Here is a 26,054-nt window from a genome sequence, read left to right on the forward strand (position 1 = left end):
ACTGATATAAATCAGTTGTGACATTAATTCAAAGCCTCATATATATTAGAGCGCAGTTCCAGTATATTTGTTCAGGACATTGAGAGCAGCTTTCATATTTATGTTTGTGGGAAAATGTCATTGATTTTTTTTATATGATTTGTGATTGACCTCACAGTGATGGAGGTCACAGATCACCTTTCATCACTGCCGAGGTCTTTTCCTCTAAAAGTGAATCCAAACGAAAAACGACAGACTGCACAGAGTCATGCACCAGCTATTAAACACAGATTACAAAGCAGAGCCGTCATTTACCAGCAATGTCCTCCACCTGTCACCTTTTATTGGAGGTAATGAAGGAAACACAGCTGGCAGCAGTGACTGCAGAGTCACACCAAAGGCATGGTGTCTGTGTTTCAGGTACAAAAGTCTGATGGTGAAAATGAACTGATGTGAATTAAATGGTGTATGTTTATTTATATCTAAATACAGAATCACAGCATCAAAGTTTTAGTTTATTATTTCCTTTCAATCGGATTTTTTTCGTGTCTGGAAATGAAACATGTATTGCAACACTAAATACACAGACTTTGCATTATTGGTAATTCGTATCTTTGGTTTTCACTGTGGTTTCGGAGTTTTCCTTTAATATTAGTGAATCATCAGTGTTGTAATTGAACTGTTTGGCGGCTGACAGTGTGATTGTTATTCATTATCATTTACATTTCGATGACAGTGTTTGAGCTGCACGTCTTCAGCTGTTCCACATTCCTCAGAGTTGTAGTCAGCTGTGCTTCCTCGTTTTGTTGTTTACTGAATTTGTTACTTTGTTGAGAAAAGTGTTCTGTTCCAAGGAAGAAGCTGTGGCCGTGTTGATTCACTCCTTTGCTATGCAGATGTGGACGATGATTCATGCCGTCAAACTTTGGAGTTTTTTATTTTGTGACTTTTTGCAGGACTAATCTGCCTAGAAAAGCTGATGAATTTCACTGAAGGTGACACATTGTTCGATGGTTATTTGCATTTTGTGGAGAAGATTTGGAGGCATAGTCTCACCTTGGATGCAGACTCCTTGAATTAAATGCACTTTACTTTGCGTTTTCAGTTGTAATCCTGTGGTAGGCCACAAGCGAAAAGTGATTAGTGTCTAACTGCCTTTGAGGTTCCAATGTGGTGTCTGTGTAAGACTTATGAGGGCGGGGTACTTTTAAAGCTAACAGCATGCTTTCTATAGATAAGCCCCACTCAGTACCACTATAATGCATCATTTGACAGCCTGATGCCCCTTTTATTTCCAAAAGCAATCGTGAGTCCATGCATTGTCTCCATTAATTCGTGGAAAGTCGTTTTAACAGTATGAATTAATAATGCGGTTCTGAGGGAGAGAATATTTGCCTTCCCTTTTATCGTAAACATACCTTTAATATTTTATGTTTTTTCAAAGTGCAAATGAGCGTTCGCTACGCCTGTACACATCATTAACTGTCAGGATGGAGGAAATGTAAAGTGGAAAGAAGGGAACATATAGAAACAGACAGCATCAGCGATGACAGATGCTGTTTTTGGTCATCAGAGTCACCTGATCAGCTGATTTTCTTTCCTTTTTGAGAACTAAAGCCCTTGCCATAAATAAGCCATGAAACCAAATGCTATCAGCAGACAGACAGTATTGGTTTTTGTCTTTGGGATATAAAATATAAAAGTAAATTTTCTGGCTTCTCACTGCCAAATAAACTGAGAGGAAGTGAACTGCACCGCAGCAGATGTTATCTTACCCCAAACACCTACATAACAGTCGCACTATATGTTTAGTTGTGCGTTATATGCAGAGACTGACACTTTTCTCATGTCCTAGTGAAAGACTTGCCTACTGACGTTGAATAGTCTGTGTTTCCTGTTGGCCATCTGACAGCACCTCTATTGAATCCGGCAGAACTGCTGGGCCCATGTGTACACAATCCCCTAAACCACCACCACCACCACACACACACACACACACACACACACACACAAACAAACACACACATCTGCACACAGCTCGAGTTTTGCTGATCAAACAGGCTGCTGTTTATGTGTTTACTGGCAGAGTTTGGAGTGCGGACTTAATTGTGAGCACGCACTTTTCCAAATGTCTGATCTGATATCGAACCTGCGGTGTGACCGTAAAGAGGGAGCAGCTAGTCAGCTGGGTTGTGCAGTTTGCAGATGCTGCAGTGGCCATCGCTAGAACACAATGCTTTAGGTGGTATTTTGATATGAAGATGCTGTGCTGTTTCATCAGATATGTTGACTAAGAATCTTTGACAAGGTGGCAAAAAGTGTTCTGTTTAGGCTAAACATCAATTTCAAAACTATAATATTCTTAAAAATAAAATGTTTAGTTAGAAGATTGCCCAAATAAGGTGAAATCCCAGATACAGAGCAAATTCTTTGTGGAAAGCAAAGACAGATTAATGCTTTCTCTCATGGGTAAAAACAGGCTGGAGAGAATTAAGCAATAATTTTATTATTATCAGAAACCATTAAAGAGAAAGGAATCAGACATCAGGCAAATTCTTCTGCAATTGAACTCTGCACGATAGTTCAGTGTATGAATGTTTGAGTTTAAAATAGTTTTTAAATTGATCACCCAAATAAAAAATATCAGATATGATAGAAAAAAAAGCTGACTGCATGAAGTTCAGATGTTCTTGGTGCTTTGCTCAAAGTCTGAAGCAGTTAAATTTATATTAAAAGAGGGCAGCAATACGCAGGTAAAACTCTAACATTGCAGCAACCTGTGTGTTTGTGTTCGTCCAGTCACTTAAATCATTTTTAAATGACAAAACCTTCTCTGCTTCTCATATGAGAATATCTGACACTAAACTAAACAGATGATATCCTTATTTTCTCTGATAGTAAATGGAACATATTTGGGTTTGAGCTGAGAAAAAAAGAATCCATCTACAGTAAAGTTATCACTTTAAACTGTTAAAGCTTTGACCCATCACAATTTGCCAACAGGTCAAACAAATAGTGAAGGAAATAAAATGTTGTTTAATAATAAAGATCGCTGTTAGTTTGAAGCCCAGATTAATCGTTTGTTCTCTGAACATATTTTATCTGGAAAGTAGTACAAGGACATTGTGGATATCTTTCATGGTATCATAATAGACACAAGTTCTTAGTTTCATGCTCAGATGAAAACAGCTGATGTGGTATCTCGTTCATGACTTTCTTCTGAACGGTTTCATTTTACTCCTTTATCTCCCAGTGCTTGGCTTCGCTTGGCACTGCGCAGTCTTATCTCCTGCCACGTTTCATCATTTATGAGGCCTAAAACTGTGAAATTAGTTGGTTGCAAAATTCTGGTTTGGCTCGCCTGTGTCTAGGCTTTGTGTGTTTGTAATAGTAGGTTTAACTGGAAGAGACAAAAGCCCGATTCAACCGTGAATGGGGATTTTTGCAGTAACCGGTTTATCTTAAAGGAAGGGCAGTTTATTTTCATTCCCTGTGTTAAAATCTTCTGATGGTGAGTCATGCAGCAAAGGCAAATGGTCAGGAAGGCTGCGGTCAAGTGTCTGCAGGCTAGCAGTGGGAGCAGAGCCATATAGATACATTTGGATTATCTGTACATCAAATATGGTTAGAGACCAATTTAGACTTAAAGCTCAGAGCAGACGATTAATGGGGTTAGCATGAAAATTTGCAGGTTTAGAAAGTGTTTAATGCCACATTTAATGTGGATAAAAATTCAAGTGGGTGGATTAAAACAGTGTAAGATGAAAAATGATAGATTGTGAGTCATTCCCTCCTCAATCACCTGAGAGGCTTAGGCTGAAAAACCCTCGCCTACTTGCTAAAAAGCTTTGAAAAAGAAAAGAAAAAAGATCAATAATGATAGTGCTCTATTTATGTCATTATATTTGTGATTTTGGCATGTGGCAGGCCAAGCATTCATGCGTACTTGAAACTAATCCCAGATGTTTGCAATTTGCCCAAAGATGACAGCCCCAACAACTTTTATTAACTTTTGTTAGTTTTCGCTGGTCTGCATCTGAGCACTGAGAAAACCTGAAGGTGCTCTTACTTCACAGCTTCAGCAAGGGAAAAGTCAGAGCCAAGTCAAATGTCGATGAATGGGTCCATTGAGCGTGCAAAGATAAATAAAAGCACCATTTTCAGCATTTAAATGTAATTTTTCAGTAGTTCAAGAGCAGTAGCTGCCGATGTCTGTGACTGAGACGATAACTCGTGCGGCCGACCAGGTTGTAAACTCTGAGCTTGTTGATATAACCGCAATGAGAAACTTAGGAGGTCAGACTGTGTGTCCACATTTTATACTAAGTCACTGTGTACTTTCTTCCCTGACTCCCTTCCCCTGACCTAAAAAGGTTCAACAAAATATAAGCAGCTATGCAGTTTATTACATTCGTTTTGCACAAACTAAGAAAAACTTGAAATATTAAGCAGATGTCACAGAGCAGAGTAACCGAGCAGAGAGTATACACATCTGGGAGTGTGAGTCACTTTATATAGACAGCAGAGCTGCTTAAATAGTTAAAAAATGAACTTGTCAGTGCAGATGGTCAGCCTGCTTCAGGAAATGAGGAGCATCATGGATCAATACATCAATTAATGGTTTTTGGAAGTCATGTTTGCACTCAAGCTTTTTAAGACATCATGAAACCAAAAGGACCTTCTTCATGTGCCTGGATGGGGCGTGAGTATGTGTTTGTGTGTGTAATGCTGGGAAGGTGTTACATAAGCCAGTGTCATGTGTGGTTTTACATCCTAAATACTGAAACAGTGTTCTGAGGTTTGACTAAATTCATAGTGGAAGCGTGACTGCAGGTTGTATTTTTTATCGTAAATTAATTGATATTATTGTGAAAGGGAAAATGTGTAAGCCAGTGATAAACACCTTATTTCTTTGGTAGGTGAAAAATGGGGGAAAGCTGAATATTTGAGAAACTGCAACCAGTGAACGTTTCGCCAAAACAGTCGATTCATTTTCAGTAGTTGCCAAGTAATTACTGTTGAAGCGCTAAAGGGCTAAAAAGTAGCTAACAGCTTCACATTTATTTGTTTTACTGACACAATAAACTGAACAAAAGCCAGCCCTGGTCTTTCATTCTGTCCTGATGTAAACTTTTGTTAAAAGATAAATGACATGAAATTGGAGCTGGAATAAAAAAAAAAAAAACTGTAATAATTTTACAGCAGAATTAATTAACCTTCATTTTGTGTTTTGGTTAAAAATCAAACACTGTACTTTCAGACTTTTGTCATGGGATTACACACTCTTCATGCTCCAGCCACATGGCTGTGATTCATTTAAAGTTTTGGCAACCAGACGTTATTTTCCTGTTTTGAAATCTCTGAGGTACATCGAGTATTTTAAGGGCATCTGGTGCATGACGCTCGCCGCACTGCTGCAAAACATTCAAAGATTTCATTTTGTAGAGTTTAATCCTAAAAAATGATCTGGTTTCAATAACGTCCCTGCAAAACTCTGAAATCTGCACATGTGATATGAAGCTGCGCTTAGTGAGGCATTTTACGGCATGGAGGCAGATATAACCGCAGGCTGCTCAGTCAGCTAATTGTCCCTCTTCACATCCGAGGACTATCAGGTCTTTACTGTTCTTCAAAACAAACGGCAGTTCATTGACTGACTTAAGCACAGGCTGGTTTAGTGATGCGGGCCAGATGAACAGATAATGAGGTTTGTGAGTGTGAAGTTTAGTTAGAGGAATGTTTGATGTTTTACTACTTTGAGCCAGCAGGAACATTTTAATGATTTTCACCACATGTTTGTCTCAAGTATCTGTTCAGTGACGATCTGACTGCTGCCAGTGTCTGCACGTTATTTACTCCTACACATTATGTAATGCAAACGAAGCTGTAAACACATTACTGAGCTGGTCAATTTTCTGTCTTTGTCTCTGCAGCTTGCCTGTTCAGGTACAATGTCCTGTCCTTCGTCTACCTCATCTATCTCCTGCTTATTCCACTCTTCCCAGAGCCTACAAGCACAACAATGCAAGGTAAGCTCTACAGTGCCCCTCTGAAGCTGTGTAGTTTCAGTGGCTTTGCCATCACCCTAAGAATCTTGACTGTTTCCCAGAGTTTGAATTGACTTGTTGTTCTCTATAATACAAACCAGCCCTTCTGCAGGAGAGTTGAATTTCCTTAAGATGAGCATGGATTTGGCACATAGCTCAGTCCATGAAAGGTAATATTGGTTAGCGCAGGCATGAGTCCATCTGTAATAATAAAAATGATCTGCAACCGGCCAGCTCTGAGATAGAAAGATGTGATCCATTAGGACCACATCTAAGGAGCTCTTCATGAAAATTGCCATTTTAGGCTCAGGTTTAGTTTATTTGCTCATATAATACCCATATAAATGATACAAAACTAAATACATGAGTTGTTCTGTCGAGAAGACAAACACAAAAGAGCTTGTAAAATATCTCTTAGAGAAGAAAAGAAAAAGAAACTTGGGATGAGGACTGGTTTTGACAATGGCTAACCATTTTATTTGAAGAACAGAAACTGAGAAGTTTCTCTCCCCAGGCCATAACATCACGATCTGCGTGCGTCTGTGATGTTCATTAATTCATCCGATTTGAAGGTGGAGGTGACCTTTAACCTTTCTGGTGTTTTGGTTTAGATAAAAATGCAGGAAGTTTACAGCCGGTAAACAAGCTTCCATATGACAGCTGACAGCTATTTAGAATCCATTCATCCTCTGAAGAAATATGAATCACGGTGGACCTCTGCGGTTTATGAGAAGTGACTGAGGTGACTGTTCTCCTTACGGGTGATGAATGTGGGATTTAAGCCTCGCTTTTATGCACTTCATCCACCACAAAACACTAAACAGCACACCTCCCAGACCTCTAATAATATAGGCTTCTGCAGGAGACCACATGTAGTGTTTAATAATACATAAACCTATTTTGTCTGAGGGAGCGACGTCCAGTCCGAGATTCGTCTCTGCTCGTCTCCAGCTGAAATAACAATCAGGAAGTAAAGGAGGAGGAGAAAGAGAGGAGGTGCAGGAGAGGAGAAAGTGGACCACTTACAGTCTCATCAATAGTTAAAGAGACTTCTAGTAAAGCTGAACGCTCATGAAGCTGATAGCTGCTGATTTCAAGAGTCGTTCAACAGTCATGACAGGATATACATTAAGGATAATAATAATGATATTTAAAAAATAATATATCGATAATGTGTCAACAATACTCACAATAATGCTGTTACTATTTGTGTAACTGATTTTTTTTGTCTAGCTTTTGCAAACACTGGCCAAAGTAAAATTGCCCCCAAAAATCACATAAACACTGTTATAGGTGAATTAGACTGACGGACATTATTGTTGTTACGTTTTTATTTTCCTGCCTTAATGGGTGTTTTAATATCTATATTCTATATAAATATTCTTAAACTGCATGCTTCAAAAAACAAAAAAATATACAAAGTATTCCTGTTCCTAATAAGGCTGAAATTAAGATTTAATTTTACATCTGATTATTCACATTTAATGTCTAAACAACTCACTTTTGTCAAAAGTACCAAACCCAAAAGACTAATCTTCACCCAGGTAATTTCCCAATTGAGGGATGGAACTGGCCAGTTCATTAGGTACAACTCACCAAGTGCTCATTAACACAAATCTGATTAGCCAGTCACATGGCAGCAACCCGGAGAGGATGCATTTCGCACGTGCTCACCAAAATTATACAATAAAAGCTTGGAAAACTGTTGCCTTGTCTGATGAGTCAGTCTTTCTGCTTCGGCCGTCAGAATTTGGTGTGAACACCATTAAAGCGTTGCTCCACCCTGCCTCGTATCAGCAGTTCAGGCTGCTGCTGGTGGTGTAATGGTGCGGGGAGTATTTTCTTGGCGCGCAGTACCAACTGAGGATCATTTAAGCTGTAGGATTGTTGCTGCCATTGGTTAACTTCTCAAATTCAGATTTTATGAACTTCAGAACATATTCAACAGGTTTAGAGTGCAAACAACTTCACTCTGGTATAAAAAAAAATACTAATAATAAGCACTGAAAAAGAAATAAATACTAGAATAAATGTAAATGTATTTTATTGTTGTTTGATTTGATTATTAACAATAATTGGTATGTTTTCTTTTCTTATAATCAATCAATGTTAATTATTTCTGCAGTCCTGAGCAGTAAGTTCGAGTTTCCCTAGAGAGGCATTTCCAGGCATAATTACCAGCTGCTAAAAAATCTGTCGCTTATAAAAAGCTCTTATATAACCTAAAATAAAAAAAGTCTTCAGACCCATTGAAACAATTCAGTTTTTCTTACTTTGTAGTAGAATTTTTTTGTAGCTGCAAACTAAAAGAACCAATCCACAAAAACGTATAGATGTCACAACGTCACACCTATGTGACAAGGGGCGATGACGTGCTGATTAAAAGGTCATTCAAACTACTATTAAAAAATGTTGGTAGGCCGCCACCCTGACAAAATGCCAGTTCTTTTGTTTACCCTTAAAGGAAAGTGGATTAAATTTTTAGTAGCTTATGTTTATGTGACCTTTCACCGCGCATTGTCAGAGTATCCAAAACAGGAGAGGAGTGAAGTCATCGGCGTCAGAAAGTAGGAGATATCCTTCCAGTGCAACCTGCCAGGACATGCGTCCCATCTGTCTGCCTCAGCTGTCTGTCATCAGGGAGGGGGCTGCAGGCTGACAGGCTCACTATGAGGAAGTTATGGCAGGAGGACTTTAATAACAGGATAATATACAGTGTACAAAACAGCTGGAACAATTACGATGTTGTCATTGCACAAACAGCTGATTGTAGGTAGATATTGTTTAGAGAGTTGAAGGGGAGAGGCGTCTCATATTTCTACCATGTACAGTCCAATTCAGTACCTTTAAGATGCACATTGGCTTAAAATAATCACCATGGAAACACTGAATCAAATTCATTTGATCTCTGTTTATATTGTTACCAGATAATCCTAATTTCTAGTAACATTCCTGTTAATTCATATGTTAAAAATCAGCTTTTGACACTAAGCGCCAATTAGACACAGGCAGCTCAAACTTATAAAAACCATCTTATTTTGCAGTAAAGACTCACATGTTCAAAATCATTTTAGAGGGAATTAGGTAAATAGATTGAGCTAAATTCACTGCTTTGTTTTGATGGTTTGTTTCATTCAGTCTTTTCATCTTCGAGGACATGCAGCAGTTAAATCTGTTAAGTTAATTTAAAACGAATGTTTGACATGAATAATTCATTAGGTGCATTTTGCTTTGAAAAGCTGCAGCGCGGCTGTGTGCCTGCGGATACGTGAGCACAGAGACAATATTTTATGCAACTTGTTGTTGTTGTTTTTGTGTTTTACTCTCTAATGCCATAATTGCAGTATTTAGCTCAATGTACCTTTGAAGGCATTCCCAGTGGAGGTGAACAAAATCTAAGCTGTTGCTTTTAAAAGAGCAACAAGCATTGCGAGAGCTTTAGCAGTAGGTGTTACAAGCTTTGTGAAATCTGTAGTCTTTTAGCCGTCTTACATGACTTCACATAAATATTTGATGTTATGGGTTATATGGTTATCAGGTTTATGTTTTAGCTTGCAGACTTCTAATTTGGCTTTTTTTCTTTTTAGTCTTTGTCATGCTTTCATGCTTTTTAACGACCTGAGATGCTTTTTCTCTTATTGTTAAGTCGGACAGCAGGCTTCCCCATAAATTGAACTGGTCTTTAAAAGACTTAATTAGGCTTTTCTGAAACTGTGATTTGGCAGGACAGCGTGTTTTGTCAGGTCTTAACGCTGTCAGATGGATGAAGTTCTTTGACTGTTTAGGAAAAAGAAGGAACCGTTAAAACCAAACAATGGCCTCTGTTTTGAAAGGGGGGGGAAAAGTGCTCTTGGGACAGAATTTTGAAACTGAAAAAGTGACGCAGATTACTTTTTCAAGATGAGCATTGGCAAACAAGTCAGATGGCCGTCAGGCAGCAAAAATGTTCTATTACAAATAGGAAAAACAGGGGGTAAAGCCAAACAAGTTGCAATGTCCCGAGCCTTAGTACCAGTTTGGATGCAGAAGCTCGCAAAAACTCCTCATACCTCGCATTTACAAGCATTCTTTTCCCCCATTGTGAAAGCATTGGGAATTGCAAAGGGAAATTAACACAAATTGTTTTTACTTCAACATTTACTGCAAGAAGTCCAACGTGATGTGTTGTTGCACACGTTTGATAAGGTTAGCCCTCAGCGGCCCGAGGCTCAGCAGTAGCGCCTCACCTCAGCCAGGATATTACCCCACTGTAGTAAAACTGCTGTGCATTCCCCCACAAGGATGCAGTAAATTTAATGAGATGGGGATGTTGCCCAGTGAAGAACCAAACTGTGCAGATAAGCAAAACTATTTAATGAAACATTGTTGATAGCCCAGCACAAGACATTACTGTTATTTATTAATCAAAGAACGAGAGCCTGATCCAGCTTCATTTGCCTTCTCTCGATCAAGATTTTCATTTTCATAATTAGTGGGAAACCTGCTGCTGAGAATTTTGACCATAACAGCTCCTGAAATTATCCCAAATACCTGTAGGTGCACCATAAAGTGGCCATGTGTTGAACAGCTGTGGCAGCTCCCCTGCCCGATCTCTTCCATCCTCCCAGGATCAGTCATCCACTGACAGCTGTATTCTTCACAGTCAACACCTTCATGTTCATGGCCTCCAACAGCCAAGTCCTTAACTGTGAACACCAACAGACACTGAAGCTGAAGAGCAGAATTAAGTTCAAAATCTTATAGACGGTAACTTATCGACTTAGAGGTCCTGTGGTCCACCAAAACGTTTATTTGACTTGTCAGTAGAAATCAGCTTTGCTCAATAGTAACGTTACCAGCTCTTGACCAGGATATGTATTGTGATCCACTGAAAATCCCTCCTGGGTGCTGTCCCAATCACCCTCACCTTCTTTACCAATTTATTCAAAACAGCTCCAGACTCCAGGCACTGACTTTTTCTATGAGAAACAGCTGTCTGTTTTCAAATCCATTCAGTCCTAAACTGAAGTCCTAAGAAAACTACACGAAATGGCACTTTTTAAATATGTCACTCAAACTCAAAAAGAAGCAAAATTTCACTTTTGTGTTTGATAAAGTTCTCAGTATCTACACAAGCAAACCAGCGCATAGACTTTTCTGTGTTTCAGTGGATGAATGAACATGTGGGAATCTTTAAACTGAGCCGTGTTGAACTCACTGTAGCTGTTCTCCTCTGTTAGGCCACACAGGGCGTCTCCTCCAGTCGCTCTGCTTCACCAGTATGTCCTTCCTGCTACTCCACATCATCTATCAGATTACCATCCACAGCCTCGTGGCCGGGAACTCCATCGCCTCCAACTTCAACTGTGAGTACACTGCAGCCATTGTAGTAAACGCTCTAAGAGTAGCGACGTTTGTTCTGTATACAGAAATAAAATAAAATCCCTCACGGGTCAAGAATCCAAGAAGCAGGAATGGAGTTTATTGATTGAGTGGTCTTCTGTTGTTCTTGCCTTCTGGAAACATTTAAAAAAGACATGCAGGAAGCACCTTATTCGTTTTTAGAAAAGGGGATAGACTAATAAAGATGAATTAAACCCTTTAAAATCATTTTCTGCCAAAGTGTGAGTCAAGGCAGAGGTATGTGACCGTTGCAGTTTGTTTCTTTGCACGATTACATGAAAACTAGCAAGGTGGAGTTTATGAAACTTGGTAGAGCGGTGGAGTATGGGTAAAAGTAGAGCTCATTAATTTCTGGTGTAGATCTGGATAGGGCAGAGGTCGGCAGCTTACCTCTGGGTTAAGACGTTGGCACTGGCAGAGCATTTAAGGGTATTTTTCTATAAAATCATATTTTTATTGGATCAAATGTCTTTTGCAGGGAACTTATTGCTTTGGTTGTATTCACTGGGAAATCAAATATGGTAAACAAAAACACCATCTTTTTCTAACCTGTAAGAGCTTAACCCTGGTTTACACTTGTGTGGGTAACCTAATGGTAGATTTGGCTTAATTTGGTCATGTTGCACTTTGATTATTTACCCTGTAAATATTTCTTTTCTGAGAAAATACCGTGTTTTAAATCATGCGCGTTGAAAAAATGTCCAGCCTGCTTTAAAAATGCAAATTACCTGCATTACTTTCAAATAATTTGAATTTAATAAGCCTAAGATGTCAAGTTGAATCAAATGTTTGTATCTGAAGAGTTTTTAGGGCCTCAGTCGCAGGCCTAGAGAACATAAAGCCGTTCTCTCTGATCAATCATAGACTTTTTTCATTCCCACATAGCCAAAATAGCTCCAGTGTCTGATTACACCTTTTAAAGAGGTGTACACATACGAGCTGTGATGTAGCCTCTGTGCTCCTGCAGCTGCACGTAGCTGCTGGAGTTATTGCGTACAGCAGAAATATAAATGAGGCTAAACCTGACTGTAAAGACATTAACCATGATTTACTTGCACAGAACGGATGTTTTTTGGGGGGTGGGAAAGACCAGATAAGGCGGATTCTCTTCCTGTTCATGACCGACTATGTGCACACGTGTGTCCCATCAGTCTCACGTGCCCTTGTATACCTGCACTCTGACCAGCCCCTGATGCAAGGTCACAAAGTTGTATATCGCCAGAGAAAGTTGTAGCTTTTTCACAGCCTGAGGCAAGGTTTCCATCCAAAACACTAAGTGAAGACATGCACCATTTGCAGGAGAGAGCACACTTCGCTCTGAATAGTAATTCAGGTTTTTTTTTTTGAGATACCTTCATTCTTATTGCATTTTGTCACATCATGAAGATTTATGGATCCGACACATTCCTCAGTGTAATTAGCTTCTTTGTGCCATGTGGCAATGCAGAGAAAAAGGATACTTGGTGCCAGTAAAGCAAACATTGTAAGTTCCTGACTCAGTGTTGGGAAGGTGTTAATAGCTGGCTTTGGGTTTCTCATGAAACTCTGTATCAAACTGTAAAATATGAACGTGTCTAGACGGGACAGACCCTGACCTTATGTTATAATGACTTGTTCTCTCTAATGGAAGCGGCTCGGTTTTCTCCGCCGAGAAACGGCCAACTCACAAGGTAGAACGAACCTTATCGCCTCAGGCAAAAACACACGACACCTCTCAGAGAGGGTAGACTAAATATTCTGTCAAGGAAGTCCTTATTCCTAAAGTCTCCGGGGCTCCAGTTTTTTGGCAGATCAAACCCTGGAGTGACACCATAAATTCTGTCCAGTTATTTTATATAAATTTGTATTTTTCATTCAGTGGAAGCACTTTGAAACGCATGCTTTGAAAGTGCTATACAAATAAACTTTCATTATTATTATTTTGTGTAAAAAATGAAACAATCCAGTAAAAACAGTGAAAACAGCAACTTTCTCTCTAGCCAGAGCAAGTTGTGTGACAGTAAATGTCAAGGATTTTCTGTGTAAAAGGCAGATTGTGTGCTAGGACTTGAGAAACAGGAGTGAACTTAAAAATCAGCTTTAATGCTGTTAGCTCACAATAATACAAAAGTCCAAACATCTGCATAGCAGAAGCTGGGTATCTGAATGCCAGGGATCTTTAGGAAAACAGGCTAGGGAGACACACAGCCATGAGGGACGACAATACAAAGGACAAGAGAAAACTCAGACGATATATGCATACAACAGATAATGTGGGGAGAGATAACAGGTGGGAGGACAGCTGTAACTAATCCAGAACCTGAGACAAAGGAAGTAAAACATCACACAAGACACAGAGAAAAACAATAACTAAAATAAAACAGGAAGAGATAACGGCAACAGAGATTAAGCATGACACGGAAATAGAAGGGAGGCGGGAATACCAGGAAATTCAAGGAATTAAATATGAAACAAATTCTAACCAAGAACAACCTAAATTTGAAACTGAAATCTGAGAATATGAATAAACAGACACCAACCAGGAAATGTTGTTATAAGAAAAATACAAAACTCAAAACACATGATTCGTATCTCCAAAAGAATCAAGAACCCATAAACCCAAAACCCTGCGGCCAAGACCCAGAGTCCATGATACAAAAAACTGTAGCGTAACCAGCCAGATGTTAAAGTTTCTGTAGCCCAAACCTTCTGCTGTAGGGCAAGAAATACAGATTATTGCAGTAAAGAACACAAATACATGACTTTTTAGAAATCAGCTGCATTTTAACTGACAACCTATTCACTCACATAAGCAGATTAACTCAAGACAAATCAGATACACTTTAGCTTTGACATCCAGAGTTAGCGTGACTAAAATCTGGAAGAGATGTGTGAATCACAAGAGAAAGAAAAGAGTCCAGTGAAAAACATTTTACTGGATGAATATCAAATTGGTAGCACGATGTAAAAACCCACAGATATGTAACATGCAGAAAAGCACAATGACCAGCTTTAAATAATAAGTCTGTTTATATTTTTTTTTATATATTTTTGATTATAATAAATCAAGTCAAAGTGAACTTCCGTCGATTTATTAATTTAATTCCGCTTATCCAGCTCGGATTCACGGGATCTTGAGTCTGTCCCAGCTTCTAAAAAAGGACACGAGGCTGGGTATCCCCTAGACAGGTCGCCAATCTGTCGTAGGGCCAACAGAGAGACAGAAAACCATTCACGTTTTAGCCAGTTAACCTAACGTGATAGTTTTTGTGCGAGGAAGCTGGAGTACCCGGAGAGACGGGCAAATTACACAGATAGACCTCAGCCGACCCACGACCTTCTTGGTGGTTAGTTGAACTGGTTCTGCTATCAAATATTGTGTGTGCAGCTTAGCATGTTCTAGTTTTTATCTGTTTGCTAGCCCATTGTTACTCAGACACTATTAATAACACATTAGTGAAACACTGCTATTCTAGTTGACATGTTCCTTAATGAGTGCTCGGACTGTTTTATTCTGACTCGGTCCATATCCTGTCTCTAAATGCTCGTGCGTTGCCGTCGGACATTGTGGAGCCTTTTTAAAAAAGAAATTAAAATAAATATTTGTCAGTGGGTTTTAAGAATCCTGCTTTCAGAAGTAGTGGATGTTGACACACTGAGGAAGTCAGAAAGTGCTTGGACCGGGCAGCACATTGTTTGTTTTGTAGATCTTGAGATTAGCTGACAGTAAGAAAGTAAAGTATATCAGACTTAATTGTTAAGACTGATTTAAATCAATAGAGGCTGTCAATTCAAATAGATACCCTTGATAATTGTTTGAGCAGGAACAGTAAATATATTAAAACAAAAAGCCCCCCCCCCCCGTTTTGTTCCTCCAGCAGTGCAAAAGATAATAAAAGATAAATAAATAATTTGGTGTACATGACTTACTGTCCTCCCTTGAATGCACACCACTCCTGGTATTTTAAACATGCTTAGTATGGATTCTTGCTATCTAAAGTCAGGCTATTTATGCTTTGCCTTATCTCACACTGGAATTTCAGTAAAAACCACACTGAGTAGATCAAAAACATCCTTGTATCGTGTCAAAACAACATTTCGCAGCACACTTCTTTTAAACAATCTGCACCCAATCTTGCACAATATGCAAACCGATGATTTTGATTCACTGTGATGATTTGTATACATGTTGTTGGCTTTTCCACTTCCTGAAGTTAATGTCAGCCTGTTGATATTGATATTTTAATGTTATTTCTATACAACAGGAAGTTAGGCATTACTCTTTGTCTTCTCATTCTGCCGCCTGAGAAATAGCCTTATCTCAGATTTTCTATATCTGGCATTTAGCCTCCTTGACACCCTTTTCCTTTTGGCAGTCGAGTATAAACAAGGAGTCCTCCTTCGCAGTTAGGTGGTTATCCTCTCCCCGGATAACTTCATATAATTTCCTCCGTTCACCGCAGCCAAATACGCCATTAGAGCAGTAAGCTGAGTATGAGTATGAATGAGAAAACCTTTCCAAAAAAGCTGACACCTCCAGCTGTTGGAGCAGGTCAGCGACTGGTCACCAGATGAGTCCGGGGACGCCTTCCTTTGGAGTCATCCGTCATTCCTGCATGCTGACTCGACATTGCATTTACAAACAGTTGAAAACATTTGTATTCCAGATGGGTGGAGTTCAATACATTGCAGATCTAAATTGCCAGTTTGTGACTAAAAAAAACAAGCTCCACTCACTTCCATATACTTTCCTTTGATTGTTTAAACTTTATGGTAGTTTTTAGCAGCAATCTGGTCACTAAGGAGCTTTTTTAAGTATAATAAAGGATTTGTGCATTCAATTTGTCTGATGGCAGTAGACATTTGTCCAGTCTGTAAGGGCTAAGCAGCCTAAAAAAACACGGCTGTGCAGCGGTGGTCTTTGTAAAGCCCCATTGTTATTCCCTTTTGTATCCACACATGTCTTTCCTGCTGTTTCCTTAATGTGCAACACTTACTAAACTCTCAGATTGTCTGATATAATTATGATGTGCTGAAATGTTGATTGTGCTTATCACCATCCTCTGTGGAAAAGGGGCAGCTGGCATTAGGTCCCAGAGATAGAAGCGAGAGTGCAAAGAAATGCAGCACTGAGAGGTTAACAGCCCAGCAAGTACAAAGGGTGTTTTATGGTGTTCGCATAAAGTGTGAGGACAGGTATTTTTGGTGCCCAGCTGGGGTGAAATGTGGCCTCGCCTCGGCAGGCAGAAAGTCTCTCTTCTAGAAGTCTCCGTGCTGAGTTCAGTCTGCACTAGAAAGTATTCCTAAGACATCCTATGCATCAGACTGGCCTTGCTTTACCTCTGACATTCCTCGAGCATGATCTCACACACAGGATGGATTTCCTCTTACATCTGTAGGTTTGGTTTTGGGGGTGGGTTGAAGTTGCATGTTGCAAACTGACTGCATTTGCTTAATGCATCACTGGGTTTTTATTTTAAGATTTAAACAGGGCATTAAGTAATCTATGAACTCTATCAAGCTCTGTGGGTGATTTTTAGGAATTAGGACAACATGAGTGGAGCTTATCTCCTACTGTGCAAGTTTCTGGCACTCCCCTCTTTCCTGACCACTTAAGCTACTTGTAAATGACACAAACAGCAAAGCAGCGAGCAAAAGCAAAAGAACAAAAGGTGCATAGAAGAGCTGGTGCTAGAGATGTTTTAATATTCACTGAAACTGCTGCTCAAAATCTCTAAAGTCTAATTTTGCTTATGTCATTTTGATTGGAGTTTTCACTGTTGTTTAATCTCATGATTAAAGCTGGCGTGAGTAATTTTGGACCTTTGGAGGAAAAAAAAGATTCCAAAGGAAAACACAGCCACGATAAACCGTTGGCTTGTAGGTTTGTTATGGTTACTAACAAATCCAGTGGACACAGACCAACAAGTTGTTGGATTCATGTTTCAGGTCAGTGGAATTTGCAGATTTTAAACTCAGGTTTGGTGCTTTTACTCCAAATAAAGACATGTGTGTCTTTAGCTTTTAACGTTGATGTTTGGCTCTCTGCTTTCTGCTCTTCTGAGCTTGTGTGGCACAGTTTTATGCAAGTTACTGAGAATCAGAGCCGTACTGCTGTGTGGAAACGTGGCTGAAAGCTGATGAGAGCTACACAGAATCTTTTTTTACATCAAATTGAACAAATACTATGTTTAGCTTTGCTCTCAGCGTGCAAATAGATTGTTTGGTGTTTCAATTCTCTGCTCCACACATGATAAAATGGTTGCTAGTCACTGGTAAATTGCAGTGTTGCTTAGTACCACAGAGACAATAATTACTAATTTCCTTTTGTTCTTTTGGGTGTTTAGCTATTACTGAATGAGTCATTCACACAACCTAGTTTGTTTCCTCCATCAGTGAGCTCTTTTAGATGGGAGTAACTGAGTGGAAGTGGACTGATGAGTCTCAAACAGCGTTTGATGTCAGGGTATGTCATGTAGCCCCCTCCTTTCACAGATGTGTGTATGTTTGTTTTCTTTCTTTCCTTTTTACTTTGTAAAATTCTTAATAACTGTGGTGATTTTTTTTTGATTAACAGGAAGACATTTTATTTAAAGAAAAATATATATTTATATATGCCTCTCGCCCTAAGACAACTGGGATAGGCTACAGCCCAGTTTGATCACTGATGAAAGATAATTGTACTTACTTGTTTTGCTCAATGTAGTAAATGTGTAACAAGAATTGCTGTGAAAAAATGTCTGTTTTCAGTTTTTTTAGCTTGACAAGCTGGCAGTAGCTGGCTTGCACAGCGGAGACACGGCAGATAAGATGAAGATGAAGTGTTTTATCTGCTTTATCTGTGTTGAGCTAAATTCAGTTCAGCATATAATTACTACCAATAGACAAAACAGATGGACTACTGATACGTCATTTAGTTGAGTCACACTGACGTTGTGTTTTCTGTGGCAGTAGAACAAAGGCCGAATGAGTGCTGTTCTTTCGTTCTCCCGAGCTCATGAATTGAATACCTGGAAATCTCCTTGTGGGTGTTGGAGTGATGGTCAGGAACACTTCAACCAATGCAAAGTGTGGAAACGAGGCTTTGGTTTTTATTTTCTCGTTTATACATGAAGGTTACACGAGCACCGCGAACGATCCTCTGTATGAAATTAAAAGATGAGCTGATGCTATCACTGGATACATTAATAGAAATGGTTTCTTTCTAATTATTCAGTTTTATTTTTGTTTAATTTGTTTCTTGATCAACCAACTTCCTAATTGTTTCTAATGACTGTGATCTAACAATTATTAACTTTAAAGGTGCTTTTCTTTGCCAGACCTTACCCTGTACTCACTAAATTACTTCATATATTTGTGTGCAGGTTCCTCATGGGAGAAATCCATAAGACAAATTGGCTTTGAAAGGTAAGATAAGATTTAAACTAATAATGAGTTATAAATAATAATGATGCTAATAATAATAATAATTCCACTCATCGGTTCTGCCTGCACTTGGGCTACAAAATGATTTCAGTTCATGTGCTGAAGGTGGAAAACAGTGGCACAGTCTACAGAGTGGATATGGATACTTTATTTATATTTTATAGCACAAAAACACGAGTGAGCGAGAGCGAAAATCAAAATTAATGTAAAGAGTAGTGTAACAAATTACTTTCTCTGGGAGTAATTAAGTAGCGCACTGCATTACTTTTAAGAAAAGTGTTCTGTGTTCTATGTGTAATAATTACTGAATTACTTACTAAAATTATTTATGTAGCAAATAAAAAATAACAATAAAGAGAGAAACAAGACAAAACCAAGGTGCTGTCCACATTATGTGGCTGACAAAATTAAAAATATTTATGAAAAAGTCAGGATAACAGAATGTTAATGTATGATCAGTTAGTTTGGACATGCAGGGACGTAAAGCAGAGTCGAGTCTGAGCAGGGAATCAAGCAGTCTGCACCAACTAAAGATGAGACACTATGGACTGAGCGGTCTGCAGACACAGTGTGTGCAGTCAAAACTTTATAATTTTGTGTGGAAAAAAATGAGGTGAAATAAGATTTTTTAAAAAGTAGAATTTAGAAAATAAACTATTGTATAATGTGATAAACTAAATAACAAAATATACCTTATAAAATAACTATACAAAAAAAGGGGTCACCTGAAAATCATTAAAAACAAACTAAAACTAAATATTTGTACGAAATGAAAACAAAATCAAAATAAACTAATTCAGTTTTGAAATTGAAACCCTGCTGAGCGATGATCACACATAAATAGTACAACTGGGGTTGCAATAATAATGCAGTTTTAAGGAAATATCTTTAAAAATAAATTATTTTAAAATTCACATTTTCGCTTCACCTTTTTGTATCACCGCTCTGTTTGCAGGAGGTGGCACCGACCGTGCAAAGTGTCTTAAATATAGCAGCCCCACAATAACATTAAACATCACTTATTACTGTAGCTGCAGTGGCTCGTCATGTGCCCAGCTTCATAAAAGCTCCAAACCTGTCCCTGTGTGGATTCTTGTTGAACGCTAAACCCACTTATGTTTGACAGTGGGTTGACAGGCCTATTTTTCAAAGCTTTTGCTGTTGTGTCTGCCTCCCCCCCACACACACATGATCATATTAGATGTGGTTTCCTGAGTACGGGAATGTCCTAACTCAGCCACGTCCTTTTTTCCAGTACTCAACATCCTTCATACTGTAAGTGGCGGAAGTAGAGCCATAAACATTTCATCCCATATGCATTTACCTGTTTGTGTCGAGGGTCATATACAGTATATGAGCAGTGATTACAGTTGGCTTTGGTGCATTTTAATGCCTAAATGGACCTGAGCTCAGATGTATCCAAGCCTGAAAACGATTCACAGCTGTTGTGTGACTTTTTCAGTCATGCTGAGTGTTCAGTTTACTCAGGATTGACCTTTGCAGATCCTTCATAAATACCAAATATTTATATACAGGGCATATTTTATTTGGTCTATATTTAAAGTTTTTCACTGAGGTGGCGTGACTAATTCCAGCTGTAGCTTGGACCAGTGAGGACAGGTCCGAACACTACTGATGTTTTTGTGATTCCCTCATACGATAACTATGGGAAAAGTGGGAGTCACTGAAGTTACTGGCTCAGCCCCGTTTGGCTCTGATGGTTTCCATCTCTTTCATCCATGTGAGGATGCGCGAAGCTTCACAACAATGAAGCAAATGGAAACAGGCGTCCTTGAGCAGATTAAACTCCACAACAGAAGCCAGAGGCTCATCTATTTATCGGTGTGTGCGTTTTTCCATCAAGATGATTAGCACTCTGGTTTCAACTTGTTAACTTTTATAAGCTTTATATAAGCTCAAGACCAGAATCCAGAATGACACTGGCTGGTTTTTTTCTCTTTTTTTTAAAATTACAAGTATTTGGTCTGCTTTTTCTCTGCAGCCTGAGCCGCAGAATCACCAGTATGGTGTGTTTATTGTAAACTGTTTAATTACTCTTGGAGCCCAGCATGAAATGTAAAGAAAACACTTTAGTGGCCAAAGACAGGATGGAGCGCTATTGCTGTAAAACCAAAATAGAAATTGGTTTGGATGATAAAAGAGAGTTTTAAAGCTTTTGAAACCTGTTAGCCATTTCAGGGACAATTTTTATTTGATTTAATAGAACATGCAATCATGACACCTCATAAAATGCGTCCTCGGGCAGCATAAATGCATCTCTCTGGATTATTTGAAGTCTGAGATTACTGCAGCAGTCATGGCAACTGTCCGCCACCAGTGTTTAGCTTCCTGTTTGAACAAACCTTTTTGTATTTAATTAGACGTGAGCGGACTAATCAAATAACAAATGTTGCAAAGGCAGTGTTTGTTCACAGCGCTATAACTACAAGAGTTTAAACAGCGTCATGTTTTAATATATCAGTAATAAAAACCCAGAGCTGTCTTCATGTAAATATGATTTGTTTATTAAGTGTTGTCAAGAGAATTCAGACAGATGGACAAACATCTCAAAATGATCCTTTTATTTAGTCCTTACTTTTCTTACTCCATGCAGATGAAAGAGAAAAGAAATAGGGCTAATTACGCCAGCTGCCTCCGTACGAACAAAGGATGCAGTTTTTAGGGAAGTAAACATGTTTTTCACAGTTTAGTTAAAAACAGAAAATAACGCTCTCCCTCTCTCATGGCCTTTTTGTTTGAATGGAATTTAACTCGTTAACAGCAATATGTTTAAAGCCCGATTTCATTAAAGAGGGTGGTACTGCATATAAAATCTGAGCACAACACATATTAAAAGAGCACTTGAGTAAGGGAAAAATACAGATTCCCATGCGTTCATGTGAACAGGTGGTGTTTTGCTTCAGTAATACCTGTTCTCGTGATTCTCAGTGCAGCTCCTGTCTGCCTGAAACGGATTAGAATGAATTAATAACTTTTCTTTATTTTAGTTTTAAAAAGTCAGAGATACAGAGGGACATGTGACGTGAACTCAGCCAGGTTCAAACACAGGGCAGCACCTGTTTATGGGCCAAAGTAAACTAAACAATCGACCAGGAGTCCCTGGATTTCTCAGAAAAACTGCTTCATATTAGACCTCATTGTCCACGGGCAGTTAAGCCTGTTTTATCTTGTCCCAATTTCAATCCTTTATGTGTTATTGGCCTGCAAGATTCCTCCAAATCACGATTTTTGGGATTCATCTGCACTTTGAGGAACCGAGCGTCTGCTTTCTGTCAGCGTCTGTGTCCCATCTTTTGTCTGTTTGTCCCCAGCGTGAGAGGTGCAGATGCGGGGAATGGCATCCGAGTGTTCATCCCCGATATCGGCATGTTTATGGTCGGCTTGGGCATCTGGCTGCTGTGTCGCAGTCTGGTCCAGAAGAGGCCGCCTGAGGACATGGCACAGTACAATGAAGACTTCCAATCAGAGGAACAGGTAGGTTTCATTTGAGCTGAAATGAAGTCCGTCTGTCTGGATGGTTTGAAAAGTTCTTTTAATTTTGTTGTTGTTCATTGTAATATTTTCTTACTCCATGAAAACTCCACACAATTAAGATATTCACGGTGGGTGGAAAAACAAAGTATTGGTCGGTTTCACGCAGAAAGAGAAAGGAATGGAGAGCAGTCTACTAATTGACTTATTGTTTCCTTTCCTGTTTGACATAAAAAGTGAAGGGAGGTGTGGGTTAAAGTGTGGATTTCATAAAAAAACAATAAATCATTTAGGAAGCTGAGTACAAGCAGATTTTTGTGCCTAAAACAAAGAATAAAAGTGTCTTGAAGAGAATAATGTCTCAGTCTAGTCAGAGGAACTTTCAGTTGGCCGTAAACTCCTATGTAAACAATTTCACACAAACTGATTACAGACTTCAGCGCTGAGGAAAGAAAAAGTTGTTCATTGTATGCTGTCAAAATTATTGCTATAAGTATATGAAAGGAGACTAAAAAGTTCACAAATCTGTTCATTATAAATACAAAAACCTGAGCTTGTTTAAATCGCACAGCTACTGGCATCCCCTCTCTGAAAACCTGTGTGCGCATTCGTGATTTCACCATGGACCTCCAACTCATACAGAGAGCAAATCTCAAATTCAAAGTGACCTGACATTTATGTTGAGAAACATAGCTGCTGAAGAGAACTGCATCTTTTCTAGACCTTAAAAAAAGAACCACATTTAAAACAAAATAATAATAAAATATTTGTGTTTTTAATGACCGTGTAAACTAAATTCACCTTGTTACAAACAATCAAATTCAATTTCACTTCAGTTCAGTTTTATTTATGTGGCACCAAATTAAAATGATAGTTCCTTGAAGGCGCTAAAATAGCCTCTTGTATAGGGCTCTTCAAGTCCTAACCTGAGCTCTATAAGCTGTAAGCAGCAGAACTCAAGTAAACTTCCCCGTGAGCGTTGGTGACTTGGACAACATCCCCCGTCTCCTGGCAAGTCCTCCCTTCTCTTTATGACTTGTGTTAATTAAATCCACATTCACTTTCACTTCCACTGTGCTGCTCTGGTTGGCACAGATGGCATGGCCGCTTTATTACTGAGAAACACCAGAATTAATCTACAGCGCCTGTATTGCGTTCTGTTATAAGAGGATTTTCCGCCTGCTTCTTTCTTTGCCTAGCACTTTATGTGTTGAAGTGAGTGGCCTGCTTGCTATGATGTTTCTCTTTTACAGAGTCTTAGGGAAGTCAGGGACACATAATTACTTAGATTCAGCAGCCAAGGAAGATCTGACTGGATTAGATGTCAAGCCAACATGTAGTTCCAGAGGAAAACATCTGCTAAGGCTTTCAAGCATATATGCTCTGATATGTTGTGTTACATGCTAACCGTGCTGACAGACCCTCGCAGGAACACACGTGACACACTTTACTTTTTTAGTATTAGTAGAGATTACCTGTAAGAAAATGTTTTCAGCACCATGGAGAGCTCTGACCTCCGAGCTGCACCCGTATGTGCACCTTAAATGTGTCGCTGTTATCTCCTCCCAAGGAGGAAGACGAGAAGCTAAGCCTGGAGGACAACGTCCTGTTGGAGGAAGACTATGAAGCAGGGTACGAGGCTGAGGAGGACGAGGAAGATGATGTGCTGGAGGATGAAGAGGAGGAGGAAGAGGAGGAGGAAGAGGAAGCAAAAGAGAGCACAAAGATGAAGATTCTGCGGATGGTGGCAGAAGTTGCTTCCAAAGTGAAGGAGATCATCGGGAATTTGATAACCACTGCAGGAAAAGTGGTGATCACCATCTTGTTGTGCGTAACAGGTGAGGAAATCTTTTCTGTTTGTGGGGCAAATAAATAGTTTCAGATTATCATGAAACATACAGTCTGTTTGCTTATGTGTTCAAGTTGGGCACCTTACATTAACTTGAATGATGTTTGCTTTACAATTTCACCAGTTTTTGCTCCTCCAGCTAAGAGCAGCCGGGGTTTTTGAACACTTTTGAGTTTAAAACATTTTTCTGTTTAAACTTGTCTCAGTGGCTTTTAATCAGGGCCGCTTTATAGACATTTAAATGGGGGGATTTGTGACAATCAGAAAATTCTACTCTGATTTTTTTAATGATTTTGACTGTAAACACCAGTCTTTTTTGTGGAGGAGATGCAGTTCCCAAGCTGTGAAGAAAACTGTATGAGATATATCAGAGGGAGTCAGTTTTTTTCTATAAGTAGCATAAGATCTCCCAGCGCATATACTCTGATTTAATCTTAAGTAGTTATGTTTACAGTGATTGAGGATTGCCAGGAAAGGGGGGGGGGGTTCTTAATCTGTCCTAATATACTGAAAACAGATTTTCAATGATGATTTATAATTATTTTTTTTGTTCTGTTGAAGTATGAGGGGTAGGTGCTGAAAAATATCTTAATGAGAAAGAAAGAAAGAAATGACCTACTTCCAGTCATCATGTTAGCAACGTGTATTTAGCGTGAGTCTGCTGGCTTTAATTTCAGACCGGTGCTCATAAAACCTGTTTTTCCACAGTTTCCCATGTGTTGTTGAACTCACCTTGAATAAAGTGTTTTTAAAACAGTAACTACATAGCTATGACGTTGTGATAACGAAAACAAGTGTGGTGCAAGGAATTTAGAGGAATTTAGATTTAAAATCTCATAATCCCTGAAAAAACAAGGCAGAAAAACCCCTCACCTTCATTCAAGACTTTAGAGAAAAGAAAACACTGAATAAATGATTCATTAATTCTCATATAAAAGAAATATTGCGACTCTAGACCACTTTAACTACTGCTCAGTCATGCCTAATTTAAAATCACTAGTTAACCTGACATACATGTCTCTGGACTGTGAGAGGAAGTTGGAGGAAGCCCACACGTGTACAGGGAGGATATCCAAACTCCACACACAAAGGCCCCAGCTGAGGCTCAAACCAAGAACCTTCTTGCCAACAATGCTAGCCACTGCACTGCACTTTATCACTATTCAGATTTATCTGGTGACAGTATATAATATAAAGTGTATTTGAACTGTAGTTTGACAGCCAAGACGTAAAACTGCATGAATAACTATGTTAAACCATATTTGGAATTATTTCTCAGTCAATATTTAACAGCATTAATGATGTGAAAGTTTTGCCACATTCAACATATTAAAACATTATAAAATTACGGGAACACAATCTGAGGCTCCATGTGGGTTAAGAAAAGGCTTGTATTTATATACCACTCTGGCAGATGTCTGACTGGTTTTCACTGGTTTTATGTTTGCAGGAATCACGCTGCCCTCGCTGACCTCAGCTGTTTACTTCTTCACCTTCCTCTTCCTGTGCACCTGGTGGTCCCTGCGCCGGACCTTGAGCACGCTGATGTTCAGCTGCATGTGTGTTCTGATGGCCATCTTCAGCGCCGGACATCTGATCGTCCTCTACCTCTACCAGTTCCAGTTCTTTCAGGAGTCCGTCTTGACCAATGACGGCTACATCAGGTCAGAAATGTGAAGCTCAGAATTCAGACATTATACTGCTTTAAATGTTTGGCTTTACATCAGACAAACAAGACTTTATATTATTATTGTTTTATTATTTTCCACAATTTAACTCTGTTGGGCAAAACGGATCGCGGATCATTACAAATAATATGCTAACTCTATGTTGTTTGTATTTGTCATTCTCAAAAAATCAACAAAAACCAACAGGCTTTAAAAACTTTTTAAAAAGTCTTT

General features: G+C 39.0%; 1 protein-coding gene across 7 annotated transcripts in view; it reads left to right on the top strand.

Moving 5' to 3' along the window:
* piezo2b (piezo-type mechanosensitive ion channel component 2b) overlaps positions 1-26,054 on the top strand; it is an 89,806-nt gene that overhangs the window by 788 nt on the left and 62,964 nt on the right. For all 7 annotated transcript variants that reach the window (XM_076876314.1, XM_076876319.1, XM_076876315.1 and 4 more), the window contains exons 2-7: positions 5,913-6,008; positions 11,246-11,371; positions 18,752-18,794; positions 22,145-22,307; positions 23,875-24,142; positions 25,604-25,817. In XM_076876314.1, the coding sequence (XP_076732429.1) occupies positions 5,913-6,008; positions 11,246-11,371; positions 18,752-18,794; positions 22,145-22,307; positions 23,875-24,142; positions 25,604-25,817 (910 nt within the window). The remainder of the gene's footprint in view (positions 1-5,912; positions 6,009-11,245; positions 11,372-18,751; positions 18,795-22,144; positions 22,308-23,874; positions 24,143-25,603; positions 25,818-26,054) is intronic.

The sequence above is a fragment of the Maylandia zebra genome, linkage group LG18, assembly GCF_041146795.1.
Source record: "Maylandia zebra isolate NMK-2024a linkage group LG18, Mzebra_GT3a, whole genome shotgun sequence".
Classification (NCBI taxonomy): Eukaryota; Metazoa; Chordata; class Actinopteri; order Cichliformes; family Cichlidae; genus Maylandia; species Maylandia zebra.